Source organism: Platichthys flesus, chromosome 19, assembly GCF_949316205.1.
Source record: "Platichthys flesus chromosome 19, fPlaFle2.1, whole genome shotgun sequence".
Lineage (NCBI taxonomy): Eukaryota > Metazoa > Chordata > Actinopteri > Pleuronectiformes > Pleuronectidae > Platichthys > Platichthys flesus.
Genome location: NC_084963.1, coordinates 20,568,658 through 20,588,885, shown reverse-complemented (window position 1 = coordinate 20,588,885; position 20,228 = coordinate 20,568,658). Strand labels below are relative to the sequence as shown.

General features: G+C 38.0%; 2 protein-coding genes across 4 annotated transcripts in view; both read right to left on the bottom strand.

The window, feature by feature from the left end:
- crb2a (crumbs cell polarity complex component 2a) overlaps nucleotides 1-20,228 on the bottom strand; it is a 76,623-nt gene that overhangs the window by 2,021 nt on the left and 54,374 nt on the right. For 2 of the 3 annotated variants that reach the window (XR_009924755.1, XR_009924756.1), the window contains exon 14: nucleotides 16,479-17,901. The exons of the other annotated variant lie outside the window; for it this stretch is intronic. The gene's annotated coding sequence lies outside the window, so the exon portion shown is untranslated. Of the gene's footprint in view, nucleotides 1-16,478; nucleotides 17,902-20,228 lie in introns of those variants that run through there. 3 annotated transcript variants of the gene reach the window in all.
- LOC133975524 (ferritin, heavy subunit-like) lies at nucleotides 816-1,727 on the bottom strand. The gene has a single exon (XM_062413492.1). It carries the CDS (start codon nucleotides 1,682-1,684, stop codon nucleotides 1,151-1,153), a length of 534 nt encoding a protein of 177 aa, XP_062269476.1. The 5' UTR covers nucleotides 1,685-1,727; the 3' UTR covers nucleotides 816-1,150.

Below are 20,228 nucleotides of genomic sequence, written 5' to 3'. Positions count from 1 at the left end.
TTATGTTCAATATTTACCCTTCTGTAAAATCCCTTTTTTCCATAATTTCTGAGAGAGGCTGCTACAGTTGTCCTCAGGACCATCCAGACTGTTCACTCACTCAGTATCAAGCATATTTACTGTATCATTTTGGAGAAATTCAGCCTCAAAGTTCATTTATTTTGAATTGAAAAAGGCAAAGTTCCTTTTTTTTTGTTGAAAAAAGCATTATGTTCAATACTTACCCTTCTGTAAAATCCCTTTATTCCATAATTTCTGAGACAGGCTGCTACAGTTGTCCTCAGGACCATCCTGACTGTACACTCACTCAGTATCAAGCATATTTACTGTATCATTTTGGAGAAATTCAGCCTTAAAGTTCATTATTTAGAATTGAAAAAAGCATTATGTTCAATATTTACCCTTCTGTAAAATCCCTTTTTTCCATAATTTCTGAGAGAGGCTGCTACAGTTGTCCTCAGGACCATCCTGACTGTACACTCACTCAGTATCAAGCATATTTACTGTATCATTTTGGAGAAATTCAGCCTCAAAGTTCAAATTTTTGCTTTGTAAAGGGAGATTCTTTATTATTTTTTTTAAATATCAGTTTTGTTTATTTGTTCAAAATAAGAATGAAGCTGAACAAATCAAGAGGTTTAAACTCCAAGCACAGAGGAAAAACTAAACTCAGTTGAAAACTGAAAACATCATTACAAACCCTCCATGTCTCAGCTCCACATTTGTGGAACAAATAACATCATTCTCTAGTAAAATGTGGATGTGGGAGCAGGATGAATATAGACTGTAGATATAGTCTGAGATCATTGTTGAAGTTGTTTATTCTTTTTTTTTTTTTTTTTTTTTTTTTTCAGAATCCAGAGGGCTCAATTTTTCAACAGTTCTTGGCATAAAACTCAGCAAACACATAGTAATGACAAGAATGCAGCTAAACGAGAGAGAGCAAGATATGAGAGACGATTGGAATGGAATAGCACTCAGGCGTGTCATAGATGTTAAGATTACAGGAAACGGCGATGTAAAGAAGAATATAACAGGTTCCAAATGACAAGCCACTATCATGCAGACGCCTTAATATTGTTTAAAATACTTAGACGCATGATACAAATATACATATAAAGAGGCGTCTGTGAAGGAACTATGCAGGGATCTAGCTGCTTTCTTTGCCCATGGTGTGTTTGTCAAACAAGTATTCGGCCATGCCATTGCTTGGAGCTCCCATGCGACGCAGGTTGGTCACCCAGTCTCCAAGCTCTTTGATGGACTTCACCTGCTCGTCCAGGTAGTGCGTCTCGATGAAATCACACATATGTGGGTCATTGTGATCAGCGCAGAGCTTGTGCAGTTCCAGCAGTGACTGGTTCACGCTCTTCTCCAGCTGCAGGGCACATTCAAGAGCCTCGATCCCACTGCCCCACTCGTCTCTCTCTGGTTTCCTGATATCTTGGAGGAAGATCCGTCCCCCCCTCTGGTTCTGTTGTTTCATTAGCTTCTCAGCTTGCTCACGCTCCTCCAGCGACTGATGACGGAAGAACTTAGCAAAGTTGTGCAATGCTTGGTCATCCCGGTCAAAGAAGTAACCCATGGACAGGTAGACGTAGGAGGCGTACAGCTCCAGGTTGATCTGCCTGTTGATTGCAGCCTCGCAGTCCTGATGGAAGTTCTGTCTCACTTGGGAAGACATGGTTCGAACGTTGGTTGTTGTTGTCCTGTGTTGGAGGTTGAAACGTAGCGTCTCGTGTCGTTAGCACAACAAACTGTTAGCTAGCTGTCGGGCTAGCTGTTTTTGGACGGTGTTTCCTCGGAGGTGGATGTTGGATGTTTTGTTTCGGGTGAGATGATTGAGGAGGATGGATGATTGATCGGATGGAGAAGTCCTGAGCCGAGGTGGTGGGAGACAGATGAGAGGTTTCCGTTCAAGCACTGTTGAAGCAGGTAACCTTCACTGTCCGCTAGCAAGGAGTCGACTCGTTTATTCATTTTTCACAAATAACACAATACCATTCACTTTTCTCTGCCTGCTGAAATGTTTCTGAGTCCATGTCGATGCACTCGACATGGAACCACCTGCAACAGGTGTCACACTGAATCTGTAAAAGGGCAAATTAAGCACATGCAAGAATAAACTTTGATATCTAGCCATGATGGACACCAGATAACCATGATCCCCAAAGTAATATTTTGAGCTAATATTGCTTCTTTGAAACACTTAATACAGATACATTTTTTTATACTTGTAGATCTTTCTCTAGAAATGGTGATGGCTTCACAGTGTGATATTTTGGTTGATGTGTGTAGAAATGCATTTCCACCATGTAAAACAGGACATTATAAATGTGAATGACATTAAATTACAGGGTTGACTTAGCCGTTGTTTTTGCTTTCTTCATGGAAATCACTAAGTAATTATGTTCTGTTCTACAACCTTTTGATGACTATCTTCATTTGATTATTCTCCTGATCAAAATGTTGTCATTGTTGAAATCTCAATCTAATGCACACTTTCTTTTTGGAATTCTTGATAGGAAAACATGCATATCCCTATGTCTGAGGAGTGAACCTCAGGTTATCCTAGCACAGATGATTGTCTGTCGTCATTTCTCATCCTTTTCGGCTCTTGCTTGCTGTCATCCACTTTAAAACAAGGCATACAAAATGTGCAGATTTTTTTTTTTAAACAACTTACCCAGTTTGTTAAGTCAGGCCCTTTAATTGGTGGTTTGACTGCTGAGCACATGGCACAGCTGGTCTCTGTGTTAAACACTAACATAAAGTTGAAAATATTAGATTTACCACTACTGCCACCATTAACAATTGTACTTATAATAAATAAAATAATGATTGACTTGTTTTAGTGTATACAGAATATGTTTACAAAGTGTTTTCTGTAATACCGTGTCACTGTAGATTTAAGATAAGTTGTTACACACCTGAGGCTTCCAGGAGCTCGAGAGCCAGGTGTTTTCTCTCATCTGCCATCAATCTTGGAGCTGTCCCAAATGACATTTCTGCTTTTTTTGGAAAAGCCTCCATGACTGCCTTTGCCATCTAAACACACAAGAAAGCATCTGTTTGCATAAGTTTCCTAGTTAGCAAAATAAAGGACGTGGAATTGCAATAAAACAGAAATTGATCCAAATTCTTAATGAATGTAGATCATTTAGATAAAGCTGATGTTTCAAGAAATATTCGTATTACTTTGATGACAATTACACCGCAGCTACTCCCGTCTCTCTGAAATGGGTGTTCCAGAACACCGCCTTTCCACTTAACATTGACCCAGTCAGTTTTTCCCAGACAGATCCTCCTCATGTTGAAGTACTCACTGTGAAAGGACATTTTTTTTAAAGTGGTTAATGTAAGGAATATGTACACATTATTCACCCAAGAAAACAATGTATGTCGTAGTAAAGAAAAAGGGGGTTGTTTGGCCAATATTTTGGGGTCAGAATTACAAATAATGTAACACTTGTTCGGCTAATGGTGTTAACAAGTTTGATTGAAAAAAATTATATGTTGGTAATGATGTCTTTAAGTGGTCACAAGTCTCTTCTAACTGTTTTAGGTGTTTAGCATGGGTGACATTGTTAATGTGTGGGACATTGAACAAGTATTTTCTGCCATATTGCCTATGTTCAGCCTTATGCATAAATTCTGCTTGTTACCCACTTCTGTTTTGTAAAGCTGCCTCTAACATGTTGTTTAACAGATTACTGCAAGCATGATTCACAACATAGCATCCATACTTAAATATTTTAATTTAAAGAAAACACATCTTGCAAACATATAAGAAATATTCAGTTTTGAAATTGCTTCAGTCACACTGTTCAGATAGATCTGCTTAATTACCGCAATCTTTTTGCTGCGTTGTCTGAGTCTGCCTGCTCGATAGCACTGCGTGCGGGATCAACAACATAGACAGTACTATCTGCAGCACTGATGTACTGTAACCAAAAGAGAAAATATGAAATATCATTTAGAAGTTAGTAATGACATACAGAGAATTGAAGGCAGTTGTGATGTATTAAGTAACAACTTACCAGAAACTTCCAGTGTACATTGCCAATGTTAATAAAGGACACAATGGCCTTATAGTTGTCAAAGTCGGTCTGTAACAAAACACAAAATTAGTTATTTAATTTTACTAGTGCTTTGACTGTGCAACATCTGTTTTGCGTGTGTTTTTACTACAAAGTCAGACATCCAAACTATCCCACGTATTGATAGCGGCTCCCTGACGCCCGTAAATGAGATCCAATCTCCCAGAATCTGGAGCGTGCAAGCATGAGCGCGTGTATGTGTGTGTGTTCCTGTAATTTATAGATAGATATGTCATTGCAACTACAAATAAATTAATGACTGACTGAAAGGCTCAATGGAATATTGTTTTTATCTGATTACTCTTAATTCACACCCAACCACCCACCCACCACACACACACACACACACACACACACACACACACACACACACACACACACACACACACACACACACACACACACACACACACACACACACACAGCTAACTTGTAAACAATTGACATACTATTCTACTTTGTTTTTGTACCTGACAAAAATATTACCTTTGACATAGGCTGTCTCCTAACTTCTTCCCTCTTACCAAAGAGGATCACACCAGCCACATAATGGCTTAGAACGTAAATGGTGCTTCCCAAATTCAGTTTCCTGGCAGTGTGGTGAAGTAGGGACTCGATGACCTTCAGAGAATATTTTATGAACACACACAAAGTGTTGTGAAGTCATACATTTAGTTAAAATGCTGAAAATATGATCCTTATGGATTACTGTTCATCTTCTCTGTTATGTATAACACAAAGTCAACAAAAAACATTTAAATCACATACTTATATCAATTGTTGTGGCTAATGGAGCTGTTCTTCAATGATATTTGACTCACTATCACACATTGTTCAAACTGCTTGTACTGTAATAGTCTGCTCGATCATCGCTGACTGCATCTTTCATAGTTTTTATGTCTGTATGATAAGTGGTTCTGTTCTTTTAATGAATCTACTTACCTCGCCTACAAGCCACTGGTGAGGTCTTAGAGTGTTGAACTCACTGTGGTGGATAACATAGTTGTTCCCTAATTGAGAGGGCACCACAGAAACGACCACTTCTGTGTCCCTTTTTCCCCACAGTTCTGTGACCTGCAAATCATAAAAAGCTATGACTTTTTTTTATAGTGGGTATAAAACAGGTGCTGGCTTACAGAATACCAAACTTGAAACCTATTAATAATAGACAGAGGTTGTCCTGTAAGAAGGGGAAGGATGGTGAAGGGTTAATGAGTCCAGTTCACACACACTCTCATTGAGATGCCCCTCATTTATTGCCGAATAAACTCTTCTGTTGATATTGTCTGTGGTTACTACAATAAGGAATCAACAGAAATTTGCATATTAATCATATGCAATATTAATAATAAACATAAACAGACTTGCTTAAATTACACAATGCAATAATAAGGATATATAATGATAAAAAGTAAAAGATGAATAAATGATAAGATTTGAGTGTTTATAAACTTAAAGGACTTTAAGAGACTGTTAACAAAAAGCAACCTCTTGGCTCAGAAAGGCCCACATCTATGTCGCTGGCATAGTGTACACGGAAGGCGAGACAAATAAATGTGTGACGATCCCTTAATGGACGCATTGGCACGCTCACTACACTGCCGTGACATAACTAATAAACACCTGAAGCCACAGCGATACATCATTAATCAACATAACAATATTATCAGGGATTATATACATCAATTGGAATATTAAATCGGCAACAATTAACCAATTTTTTTTTCATCCTAGAGTTAATTTAATAAAATATATAAAATATAATTAAGAAATATAACATTTGACAATTACGCTATGTTGGACATACCTGTGATTGAAGATCATCACTGAGTGATGCTGGTGGAGCTTGTATGCTGCTTTGTGGACTCTAGGGATAGAAATAGTAGTGTTATAGAAATATTTCAAGTACATATTGCAAGCAATGGAAATTAACCCTTTCACTTTATGCATTTATACATTTTTATCTAAAATCAGAACATGTAAAATCAAGTTTTTGATTTCTACTTTGTTTGTTTTGCTTGCAATTTGTAGCATTTTGCCTCAATAAATTACCTGTGATGGAGCCTGTGATGGAGAATGATCTTCAGATGCTTTAGATGGTTTTTTGGCCAATGTTCTCTAAAATAGACAGACACAGTACATTATTCTTAGACTTAGACCGCACTTTATTGATCACTTTGGGATGACTCCCTCAAGGAAATTGAATTTCCAGGAGCATACAGACACTTGTATACAAAACAAAGGAGGTATACAAAAATACAATATAAGATAAACAATAGACTCTTAGCTAAATATATATATAAGTAAACAGTAAAACAATAAACTCTTAACAGTAAGCAGTAAACTCTAACTAAATATATAAAGTAAGATTCAAGTGAAATAGGATCAGATAAAATAAATGTAGAGAACTGTATGGAGGATGAATATAGATAAATATACAGGACTGTGTATGGTATTGTGTTATTGTACAGTGGAATATGACCATATTCTGCATCCACTTGTGAAATTCCAATGAATCTCTCAAAAACACTTACCTTCTTCTTCTGTTGTTTATAAACAATAGGTGTGTTCAGTCGAGACACATACAGCCCTCGTTTTCTCTGTTTCCTGCTCTTCCAGCGTTCCACGTCCACCCGATGTGTCTAAAGTAAATCAACAAAATATTGTCAATATCAAATTAATTTAATAGTAGTATTCTTGAAGCACAATTTAGCATTGTTCAATGCTACATTATTAGATTTAACTACAAACATTTTTTACTTATTTTTCATGTGACTTTGAATGGAAAATTATCTTGATTTTGATTATTGTAGCCATAGTGTAAGCATTACATTTTGTGGATTGTACTTTTTGTGTGGTTGTTTGGCATGAGGGTGGGGTTACTTTAATTAGAAATTGGGATAGCAATGGCTGGTGCACAATCACACATTTCTAAAATACTAGTAATTGAAGTATTTATGATCAGCATATGCACTTCTTACCTTTTTCTTTCTCCTCTGGGAGTCAGCATACTCCCTCAATAGGGCCTTGAGTGTGACTTTGTAGGTGTCCACAAAGTCATCGAGTCTGGTAATTTTTTTGCGTTGGAAACGGATGTGTTTGAGGTCCCATTGGCTTTTTTCCATTATTCCCTGCGTTTTGTTGTCCAGAGTGTAATTCTAGGGTTCAACATAAACATTGCATCAAATCGAAATGTCTTCATTCATTTGGTTTATTTTATCATGTGTAATATCCAGCATGAAAATGTGCAAGTAATATTCAGTTTCATTAACAGATGATCAGCTTTATTGTACCTGTTGTGATTTACAGGCAGCTCTACTGTACTTTTTAGTCAGACTGTCATATACTGGGCCTGATCCATGACGACCTAGATCACCTGGGAGAAGATGGAACATAAATTTTTTATTTAATTTACTTAAATATATTAAAATAAGCATATAGATTAATAAAAACAATTAAACAGGACTAACCCAGGAGTAAGCCAGACCATAGGCCAGCCTGAGGTAAAAAGTACTTCATCAATGTCGGGATGAAGGTTGGACAGAAGTAGATGTTTGAATCACCTTCCTGGTCACATACTTCCGTCTTAATGACTTCTTCAAAATGCTGCGTGAAAGGCGTTGTTCCAACATCGTTCTAGAAAAAAAATTAACTAATCTATAAGATTGTTTAAGAAAGAGTGTGTGCAGGGCAGGTGACACTACAGTGGCTGGCAGAGTGTGTGGAAAAATGTTTTTCACACATCACAGATGAAACATAAAACTTTTATGCATGCCTACACAAGAGTTTAGTTTAGCAAAGAAGTAAAAAAAAAGAACAAAGCTTTAAAGGGATAGTTAAGTTTTTAAGTGTGGTTGTATGAGGCCCTAATGACCCCCTAAGTATATAACTGTAGTTGACAGCTCTCTCCCCTCCACAAGTTAGACATAATGCTGGGTCCGCACACTGCAAGAGTCTGACCCAAACAGCTGAGGAATGGAGTGTCGTGGAGCATGTTTTTTAAAACCAGCTGTGTATACATCATACACTTTTGAGTTATGCTGTTCACAGCTGTATCTGTGTCCAGTGTTGTCCCCTTTAGAGCTTGAATTTAGAAAGCCAAATGTGTTTGAAATGACACATTTCTTAGTCAGGTACAGCAAAAACCTAAATCCAAAGCAAGAATGTAACAGTTGCAGTTAAGGAAAAGATACCTCATAGTCTTGCTCTTTGATTGAAGTATCCTCAGCACATGGTCCTGCTTTGGTCAGAAGCATTTGTAGATTTTGAAAATGTTTCTCAACATTTTGACCACTGTGAGAACTGGAGAAGACCACGTTAGCACTGATGACAACTTCCTCCAGTTCCTTAAGAGTTGATGCTCGGGTCATGAGTCCAAACACAAACATTGTAAAGAGGTAATGTTTGGAGGCACTACAAAGGATAATTAAAAAAAAAACATTATCAGAGATGTCATAATGCTGTTATGTCTGAAATCTTAAGCATATTTATATACAGACACCACGTACTGTTTTCTGCAAAGCCCCTTAGCATTTTTCATGATGTGGCTCAAGCATCGGTGGAGTATTGGTAGACCTATGGCATCATTTGTTGCTTGTCCAGTCACAACTGCAAAATATCTGCAGAGTAGTTCCTGAAGACTCACTCCACAGAAATTATACGCAAGTGACTGCAGCAGAACCACTGACCCGTCACAAATTAACATTACTGGCCTTGATTTGGCTTGTCGACCATGAAGTTTTACTAAGGCTGTGACCACTGACCCTAAGAAATGTGAGACTGATGCTGTGGTGTGGTCACTGGTGATAAATGTTGCCACAGGGAGAGGGGAAGATCCTTTAGTTGGGTGTCTCACGACCAACTCATAGACGTAGAAGGGTGACGTCTCTCCTTTTCCCTTCCGTACAATGCTGCCTGTTGCATCTAAATACACAATATCTTCTTTGCACCGGTCAAAGAAAATATTAAGTGTTTTTACAGAATACAGCATCACACTTTTAGGGTAAAGACCGATGTTCTGGATCACCCTTCCTTCTGCCTCTGCCTCCTCTTCAGCCACCATCTTCTGGAGGCTGATCATCTCATTGTTGTGTCTTCTTTTTTGTTTTTTCTTACTCCATGACACTGTTTTCATGACACCAGTTGCAGGGACGTTGTCCCTGCACCCTGATGCCACAACAGTTTCATCCAGCCTCTCAATGCTCTCCAAGAAGACAGTCCTCGGCAGTTTGGTTGAAAGGGTATGGGACAGGGCATCCCTTTCCTCACCTCGCACCGGCCGTCTTTTTATTTGGTCCCATCGGTGGCAGACCAAATCACCACTGAAGATGACCTCAGCCTTCAGACACGACTCTTCTTGAACCTTTATTACCACCTCTACAGGGCAGTCATCAAAAGTACAGTAGCCAGAACATGTGAAGACTGGGCCACTTCTTTTAGAGCCGATGGATTTGACACTGTGGCACTTAAATCCAAAACTGCAGTAAGGATGAACACTCCGTATTCCTTTGGCCATTACAGAGGTCCAGTTCAGTGTTTTGAATCTGCGGCAGTGTTGTTTTTTGCGCAGTTTGGTCCAATCCTTCTGGTCAATGAAGAAAAAACAAGGTGGCGGCGGTAATGAATGGGTGAAGTACTCTTCACTAGATGATTTTTCTTCATCTGAAGCGACTGTGGATCCAATCTGCAAATAGCAATGAAACACAATTAAAATATGAGTTATTCTTTTAAAGGCTGATAATTTATATTACTGCACTTTGAATGTTAAATAATGTAAGACACTCAATTATTTTTCATGTATCATAACACCCATCTCCATATTTCTGTCTTTACTACTGAAAGATTTAATTCTTGTGTTACCTCCACAAGTGGTGTGGTCTCTTTTGCAGGACTCTGGACATTTGGCCCAGGTGTGGGCAGGGTCACGCTAGCGGACACATTTGCCTAGACAGAGATGAAACAGTCAGTCATAACACATTACATTACCTTGGAAAACAGCTAGTACAGTGGGGCAATAGGATTTTTACTGGCAGATTTCATTTGTGGTGCCAAATATTAGAGCCTCTGGAAACTCACATGCAACATGTGCATAAGTTATCTTTCATTGTGGTTGTGCTTAGCGTTCAACACACAAATTATGCAATTAATTACAAAAAGGTCATAAATAAGTAAAGTTACTTGCTGAGTGGGTGTGTAAAGAAAATTGTTCTGTTGTAACATCAAGCTATGTTCTATTGCTACTCATTCTGCCTACTGAGTCTGGACCAAGCAACACAGCGGTTTGTCAACTTAGTTTCTCAGTTTATAAACATTTTCTTTCTCTAAGAAATTTATGGACAAATAATGACAATACAAAATGTTGACACTATATGAACTATGAATTTGACTATTTAAAGGTTCATGTCCACAGGCTTTTAGAAATGTCAAAGTGAGAATGTGAAACCATTACCTTTTTATATCGAAGATAGCCATCTTTGAGCCTTGTCCTGTTTATGTTGGAATTTGTAATACCAAGGTCATGGCAGATTTCACCCCAAAAAGTCTCATCATGGCCTGAGGCACGACGCTTGTCAATGACAGTCACTATATCCTCAATAGTTTTTTCAAGTTTTCTGGACTGTAAAACAAAGACAATATGTCATTTTCCCAAGTAAGATTGTACTTAAGGACTTAAGAGCACTCTTAAGAATGTTTCCCATGCGCGTTCTTAACTGGCTTCTTTGGAGTGCCTTAAGATCACACTGAAGAAGCTGTTAACGGGAGCTGTCCAGCACCGCGGTGCTTAAAAGAAATCAATAAATGCAGATACAGATTACATGTCCTGAAATGTTATCTGTAATGTATTCCCTTGGATTACTCAAGTAAAGTAATGTATTCTAAATACTTTTGGATTACTTTAAGCTTACTTCAAAATTGTCTATTTGAACGTATTTATCTGGGACACTGATTTTAGTTAACACTTGCATTAGAGAGCGATCTCATTACTGTCTTCAGAGAATAAGTTATGCAAATACACAAAACACAATGTGGTACGTTTTGTCCTGCAACTGATACTATTTAAAGAAAAATGACATCCAAGGGTCAACATTCTTCAATTTCTTTTAACTTTATTAATTTCCACAGCTCAGAAATTAGGGAAATTAAAATTAAAATTGTCTTGAATCGACTAATGTATGTCATATGACTTATATTCGTGCTTGTCTAACTGCCCTGAGAAGTTTTTAATTTATAGGGGACGCTGTAGCCCCCGTCAGCGGGGGCTCTCGGGAAAGAAAGTAAATACACCAATTTAAACTGTAACTATAACGGAATACCGTTACTCGTGTTTTTTATTCTAAATACGGAACGCCGTTACATGCAATCTGTTACTCCCCGATCATTAATCTCCACACATGTGATCGGTCAGGATCTAATGTAATTAATGATCTGGACTCTTGTACACATCCAAATCTCAGCTGTCACACGCACGCACGCACGCGCGCACACTGACTCCGGGACTGGGAGCCGCGCGTTTCATTAACTATCTTTATGCACCGGGTCATCTCGCACAAGAGAGAAAAACATAAATGACGTTTATTTGTAATCGTTTACATATGTGCGGTGCGGTGCTCTGTGTGTGTCTAGGCAGTGTGTGTGCGTTGGGCACCCGCCCAAAGAGACACAGATTACTATCTTGATAATGCGCCCAGTGAAATACTGCGCCATTGACTTAATATCTGTAATGAATAGGCCAAAATTGCTCTGGTTCACCCGAAATTGAGATCCTGCCGCCGTGCCTGCTCCAAACACCCGTTTGTTGGGCTTTGGATGAAATGAACAACATATAATCCAGGGGAAAACAATTAAATGTATTAATTAAAAGTAGGCCTACATTTGGCTGGAGTGGGCTTGCTTACCTTTCCAAACGTAGAGAACACAAAGACTCTAAAGTGAACAAAAGAAAAACATATTGTGTTATGCTGCTGTATTTCTTGAAGTGTTTCTGTAGGCCCGGCTGCGCATAGTCGGCTGCTGTAGCCTATAAACTTAGAAATTCAGAAAATAACTAAATTCCCTTATAATAACCACAGTGTAATAGTTATAAACTAGCGGGGTCCGCCTGTCACAAATAGTAAAAAAAAAGGATAGGATGGCGCTATTTAGCTACTAATACTGTCAACATCCCATGTCACTTGAGCCCAAGTAGCCATAAGAAATATTTGCAAGGGCAACTTACCCTCGTGTGGGCGCCATTCCTCCACCTCGTTGGAAGAGCAATTCAGGTGTTATAATACCGCCCATGCGCTTATTCAGTGTAAAGTTACCTACTGTAATATAAAATAAAAAAGTAATTTAATTAATTAATTAATTAAATTTAAATTAAAAAAAAAATTAAATATAGTGTAACGGACTGGGTTTTATGTTTATATGTGGGTTTTATGTTTATATGGGGGTTTGACGTTATTCAGTAAAACACTGTGTTTAAGGAGTGTTCTGAGATCCTGACTGTCACTGAAGGGGTCGGGGGGGGGGGACATGTGATTGTTTAGACGAATAGGATGGGGCTGTTTGGGGAAGACAGGAGAAATTGAAAGGAGTAGTGCACATGTCCGTGTAAATGTTAATAAAAGTTGTTAAACGAAGGAGAAGTTCCCTGTCCTCTGTAAACGAGGACTCTACAATATAAAAATGAATAAATACATAAATATTAAATCAATAAATCAATAAATAAAGGGTATACTACTCATTTTTTCACTTTATTTATTGGTTTTCACAATTGAAAATGAAACATCATACATACAGAAGTATATAAACAATTATTTTCTCCCACCTCCATCCCCTTGCAAACCTTGCTGATGTTCAAGGACAGAGAGAGCACACGGAAATTAGCAAGGGAAATGGAAATTTTTATTTACTCCAAAATGAACGAAAGAAATACACACAATATTGCATTTAAGTTACATATGGGTGAATGGAGTGAGGATTAGCCAAAGTGTAGCAACCTTTGTCAGAAATTATGGATCAAAGAGATTTAACAGAAGGATACATTTTGCACATAATGCCTTTTTCAATTCTAAATAATGAACTTTAAGGCTGAATTTCTCCAAAATGATACAGTAAATATGCTTGATACTGAGTGAGTGAACAGTCTGGATGGTCCGGAGGACAACTGTAGCAGCCTGTCTCAGAAATTATGGAATAAAGGGATTTTACAGAAGGGTAAGTATTGAACATAATGCTTTTTTCAATTCTAAATAATGAACTTTAAGGCTGAATTTCTCCAAAATGATACAGTAAATATGCTTGATACTGAGTGAGTGTACAGTCAGGATGGTCCTGAGGACAACTGTAGCAGCCTGTCTCAGAAATTATGGAATAAAGGGATTTTACAGAAGGGTAAGTATTGAACATAATGCTTTTTTCAACAAAAAAAAAGGAACTTTGCCTTTTTCAATTCAAAATAAATGAACTTTGAGGCTGAATTTCTCCAAAATGATACAGTAAATATGCTTGATACTGAGTGAGTGTACAGTCAGGATGGTCCTGAGGACAACTGTAGCAGCCTGTCTCAGAAATTATGGAATAAAGGGATTTTACAGAAGGGTAAATATTGAACATAATGCTTTTTTCAATTCTAAATAATGAACTTTAAGGCTGAATTTCTCCAAAATGATACAGTAAATAGGCTTGATACTGAGTGAGTGTACAGTCAGGATGGTCCTGAGGACAACTGTAGCAGCCTGTCTCAGAAATTATGGAATAAAGGGATTTTACAGAAGGGTAAGTATTGAACATAATGCTTTTTTCAATTCTAAATAATGAACTTTAAGGCTGAATTTCTCCAAAATGATACAGTAAATATGCTTGATACTGAGTGAGTGTACAGTCAGGATGGTCCTGAGGACAACTGTAGCAGCCTGTCTCAGAAATTATGGAATAAAGGGATTTTACAGAAGGGTAAGTATTGAACATAATGCTTTTTTCAACAAAAAAAAAGGAACTTTGCCTTTTTCAATTCAAAATAAATTAACTTTGAGGCTGAATTTCTCCAAAATGATACAGTAAATATGCTTGATACTGAGTGAGTGTACAGTCAGGATGGTCCTGAGGACAACTGTAGCAGCCTCTCTCAGAAATTATGGAAAAAAGGGATTTTACAGAAGGGTAAATATTGAACATAATGCTTTTTTCAATTCTAAATAATGAACTTTAAGGCTGAATTTCTCCAAAATGATACAGTAAATAGGCTTGATACTGAGTGAGTGTACAGTCAGGATGGTCCTGAGGACAACTGTAGCAGCCTGTCTCAGAAATTATGGAATAAAGGGATTTTACAGAAGGGTAAGTATTGAACATAATGCTTTTTTCAATTCTAAATAATGAACTTTAAGGCTGAATTTCTCCAAAATGATACAGTAAATATGCTTGATACTGAGTGAGTGTACAGTCAGGATGGTCCTGAGGACAACTGTAGCAGCCTCTCTCAGAAATTATGGAAAAAAGGGATTTTACAGAAGGGTAAATATTGAACATAATGCTTTTTTCAATTCTAAATAATGAACTTTAAGGCTGAATTTCTCCAAAATGATACAGTAAATATGCTTGATACTGAGTGAGTGTACAGTCAGGATGGTCCTGAGGACAACTGTAGCAGCCTGTCTCAGAAATTATGGAATAAAGGGATTTTACAGAAGGGTAAGTATTGAACATAATGCTTTTTTCAACAAAAAAAAAGGAACTTTGCCTTTTTCAATTCAAAATAAATGAACTTTGAGGCTGAATTTCTCCAAAATGATACAGTAAAAATGCTTGATACTGAGTGAGTGAACAGTCTGGATGGTCCTGAGGACAACTGTAGCAGCCTCTCTCAGAAATTATGGAAAAAAGGGATTTTACAGAAGGGTAAATATTGAACATAATGCTTTTTTCAATTCTAAATAATGAACTTTAAGGCTGAATTTCTCCAAAATGATACAGTAAATAGGCTTGATACTGAATGAGTGTACAGGCAGGATGGTCCTGAGGACAACTGTACCAGCCTGTCTCAGAAATTATGGAATAAAGGGATTTTACAGAAGGGTAAGTATTGAACATAATGCTTTTTTCAATTCTAAATAATGAACTTTAAGGCTGAATTTCTCCAAAATGATACAGTAAATATGCTTGATACTGAGTGAGTGTACAGTCAGGATGGTCCTGAGGACAACTGTAGCAGCCTGTCTCAGAAATTATGGAATAAAGGGATTTTACAGAAGGGTAAGTATTGAACATAATGCTTTTTTCAACAAAAAAAAAGGAACTTTGCCTTTTTCAATTCAAAATAAATGAACTTTGAGGCTGCCTTTTTCAATTCAAAATAATCAGAATCAGAATCAGAATCAGAATTATTTTATTTGCCAAGTATATTTGCACAAACAGGAAATTGCCTTGGTGTCATTGGTGCACTTTAACTTAAAACAACAATATAAAAACAACAATATATAACTAAATAGAATAAAATAGAATACAAATATATACATACAGTAATGAACTTTGAGGCTGAATTTCTACAGAAGGATACAGTAAATATGCTTGATACTGAGTGAGTGTACAGTTTGGATGGTCCTGAGCACAACTGTATCAGCCTTTGTCAGAAATTATGGAATAAAGGGATTTTACAGAAGGGTAAATATTGAACATAATGCTTTTTTCAACAAAAAAAAGGAACTTTGCCTTTTTCACTTCAAAATAATAAACTTTGAGGCTGAATTGCTCCAGAATGATACAGTAAATATGCTTGATACTGAGTAAGTGAACAGTCAGGATGGTCCTGAGGACACCTGTATCAGCCTTTGTCAGAAATTATGGAATAAAGGGATTTTACAGAAGGGTAAATATTGAACATAATGCTTATTTCAACAAAAAAAAAGGAACTATGCCTTTTTCACTTCAAAATATTAAACTTTGAGGCTGAATTGCTCCAGAATGATACAGTACATATGCTTGATACTGAGTAAGTGAACAGTCTGGATGGTCCTGAGGACACCTGTATCAGCCTTTGTCAGAAATTATGGAATAAAGGGATTTTACGGAAGGGTACATTTTGCACATAATGCTTTTTTCAATTCAAAATAATGAACTTTAAGGCTGAATTTCTCCAAAATGATACAGTAAATATGCTTGATACTGAATGAGTGTACAGTCTGGATGGTCCTGAGCACAACTGTGTCAGCCTTTGTCAGAAATTATGGAATAAAGGGATTTTACAGTAGCATAAAAGATTGGCTCGCTCCGTATCATGGACTACCGTACACTGTGTAATACGGGCGCACTTGAAATCAGGAAAAGACGAACGTCTGCTCACTTGACCACGAAAAGACGAACGTCTGCTCACTTGACCGCAGTTGGATACGCGGGGTGATAAAGCAAAGGGATTCCGGGGAAGGGGGATAGGGATGGAGAAGAGGAAGGAGAAGCTGGAAAGAGAAGCTCCGTGTGTCATGTGTCATAAAATAGAACAAGTAACGTTCTGGCGCACTAATTAGCTCTAACTATAAGCTTTATCAAAAAGGAAGGTTTTGAGCCTACTTTTAAACGAACAGATGGTGACTGCCTCCCGAACTGAAAGTGGTAGATTATTGCACAAATTGGGAGCGATCAGAAAAATATGATTTAAACCAGTTAAGGGCGGTTCCATTAATGTTAATTAACTGTTTTAGTCTTTGTAATAAAATTTGATGGTCAATTGTGTCGAATGCTGCACTGAGATCTAACAGAACGAGGACAGACACAAGTCCCTGATCTGAGGCTATTAAAAGGTCATTAGTGACTTTTGCCAAGGCTGTCTCTGTACTGTGATTGGCTCTAAACCCTGATTGAAAGTCTTCATATATATTATTTTCCTGGAGAAACTCACACAGCTGATTGGCTACCACTTTTTCTAAGATTTTAGAAATGAAGGAGAGGTTAGATATTGGTCTGTACTAAAACCTCTGGGTCTAGGGTGGGTTTTTTGAGTAGGGGTTTGATGACAGCTATTTTAAAAGACTGTGGTACATAACCTGATGATAATGACAGATTGATAATGTTAAGTAACGAACTATCAATTAGGGGCAGAATTTCTTTAAGTAATTTGGTAGGAATGGGATCTAAGATACAGGTTGTTGGTTTAGAACCTGAGATTAATTTGGTAAACTGATCACGGGTGATCAGAGAGAAGCTGTCTAAGTAATGGGTAGGATTCTCAGCCGTTTCTGAGATCTCTGTTGTTGGGAGGGTATTAGTGCCAATTGAGGGCAGGAGATGGTTGATTTTATTTCTAATAGTTTGAATTTTATCATTAAAAAAGGTCATAAAGATATTGCTATTTAGGGATCGAGGAATACTGGGTTCTGTGGAGGTGTGACTCTCTGTCAGCCTGGCTACAGTGCTGAAGAGAAACCTGGGGTTGTTTTTATTCTCTTCTATTAGTTTGTTTCACTACCTGTGGGAATGCGGAAACGTAAGAGAGTTCTGGTGTGAGATATTGCATGAAATAGGTTGGATGATTTGCATATATTTATTTATATTAGGAATATATATCCAACTTACCCTACTATTAAAGAAAAAGTGAAATCTTTAGTTAATATATATGTTTCCTTCATGCTAAGCACCTTAAAACTCTAGCGTAAAATAGGACAAGTGGCATAAGGAGACTTCTTATCCTGTCTCTCACTGGAGAAAATGACTTACATCCTGAAAGGTAAACGGAAGCTTTCCATAAAATTTTTGAATCTTTCGTCCAGTTTATGGAAAATTAAAAAATGGCTATAGTGCTATAAGTGCCTGCAGAAAGAGGTTGTATCTGAATAAAGAATAGATGAGTGTGAGGAGAGAGAAAAGGTGATGTTTTGTTGGGTTTGTTTAGTTGTTTGTTTTTTATTTCAGAGGAAAATGTCAATGCACTGTTTCTGTCTATTCACGTGCGTCTCAACAGCGTCTATTACAATTGAGCGTCTCAACAGCGTCTATTACAGTTCAATATAGTAAATGCAGCAACTACCAGGACTTAAAATTAAGCAAATGCAGAAGTGCCGAAAACTGCTGTTCCGTGATTGACCCCTTGAGTTTGGTGCAAAAGCAAATCCATCCCTGTATATCCAGATGATACAATGTTTTTGAAGTATTTTTTTTTTTTACATGGTTTGAGACCCCAACTAGCTAACTAAGATGATAAATGGTTTTGTATTTATATAGCGCTTTTCCAGTCTTGATGACCACTCAAAGCGCTTTACAGTACAGTTTTACATTCACCCATTCACACACACATTCATACAGTGCATCTAATCGCAGCACTTTGTTATTCTATGGGGGGCCATTCAGGGTTCAGCATCTTGCCCAAGGACACTTCGGCATGCAGATGGATCAGACTGGGGATCGAACCGCCAACCTTCAGGTTGAAGGACGACCACTCTACCCCTCAGCAACAGCCGCCCCTCAATTAATTAAGAGGGCTCTAAATGTAACCACATACCTAACCCTAATCCAAGTGAAAGAGATCATAATACTTGTTTTAGCTTCCCTGCATTGTCCCCTGCATTGTCTCCCTTGTCTCCATGTAAAATTCAGAACCAAATTTTAAATCTTGCTCCTCTCATACGCTCCTGATCAAAATCTTAAGACCAGTTAAAAAATTGCATGAATTTGCATTTTGCACTGTTGAATCTTAGGAAGGTTCTAAGTAGAGTCCCTAACCCTAAGACCACAGCTAAAAAAAAAAAAAAACAACAACTCCTAAAACAGAAATTAAAGTGTCAAAAACTGACTCAGTAATGAGTAGCTCCACCATTATTGTTGATCACTTCAAAAATTCGTTTTGCCATGCTTGATGCAAGTGTTTCCAAAAGGCTAGTGCGAATGTTGCGCCGAGTGGTGAAGATGGCTTCACGAAGGGCATCCACTGTCTGGAACTGAAGTCCATTTTTGTAAACTTCCCTTGCCATCCATCCCCAAATGTTCTCAATTGGATTAATATCAGGGGAACCCGCAGGATGGTCCGAAAGAGTGATGTTATTCTCCTGGAAAATAGTCTTGGTCAGACGGGCATTGTTAATTGGAGCGTTGTCCTGCTGAAAAACCCAGTCGTTACCACACAGACGAGGGCCCTCAGTCATGCAACATCTCCACATAGCCAGCTGCTGTTTGACGCCCCTGCACAACCTGGAGCTCCATTGTTCCATTGAAGGAAAAAGCACCCCAGATCATGATGGTGCCCCCTCCACTGTGCCGTATAGAAAACATCTCAGGTGGCATCTCCTTGTCATGCCAGTAACATTGGAAGCCATCAGGACCATCAAGGTTAAATTTTTTCTCGTCAGAGAATAAAACTTTCTTCCACCTTTGAATGTCCCATGTTTGGTGCTCCCTTGCAAAGTCTAAACGGGCAATTTTGTGGCGTTGAAGGAGACGTGGGCTTTGAAGACAATTCTTGTTTTTGAAGCCCTTCCTTCGCAGATGCCGTCTGATGGTTATTGGGCTGCAGTCAGCACCAGTAATGGCCTTAATTTGGGACGAGGATTGTCCTGTGTCTTGACTGACAGCCATTCGGATCCTCCGGCTCAGCGGAGGTGAGATTTCTTTGGGTCTACCACTTGATTTTTTTGTTCCATAACCCTAAGGATCTTTTAAGAAATGCAAAATGACTGTCTTACTGCGTCCAACCTCAGCAGCGATGGCACGTTGTGAGAGGCCTTGTTTATGCAGTTCAACAATCCTACCACGTTCAAAGACGGTGAGCTTTTTTGCCTTTGCCATCAAGAGATCTTCACAGTGTGATTACTTGACAGGAAATGACATGGAATCCACATTTTTGCACAGATTTTGGCTTTTAAAGGTGTGGTCTTAAACTTTTGATCAGCTGATGAACAGCCTATTTGAGTTAAATTGTTGTTTTCAATAAATTGCCTTCTCACAACTTTCGGTTACTTGTTCCCATTTCTTCTTTTTGCATTTTGAAGCTCTACTTAGAACCTTCCTAAGATCCAACAGTGCAAAATGCAAACTCATGCAATTTTTTAACTGGTCTTAAGATTTTGATCAGGAGTGTACAAAGCCCATAAAAATGACATCATATAAGGTGATTTGGGTGATCTGACATTTATAATTTCCCCATTTAGAGAATTTAAGTAACTG

What these genes read in the sequence shown, in the direction of transcription:
- LOC133975524 (XM_062413492.1), bottom strand. Translation starts at nt 1,684, where the DNA reads ATGTCTTCCCAAGTGAGACAGAACTTCCATCAGGACTGCGAGGCTGCA.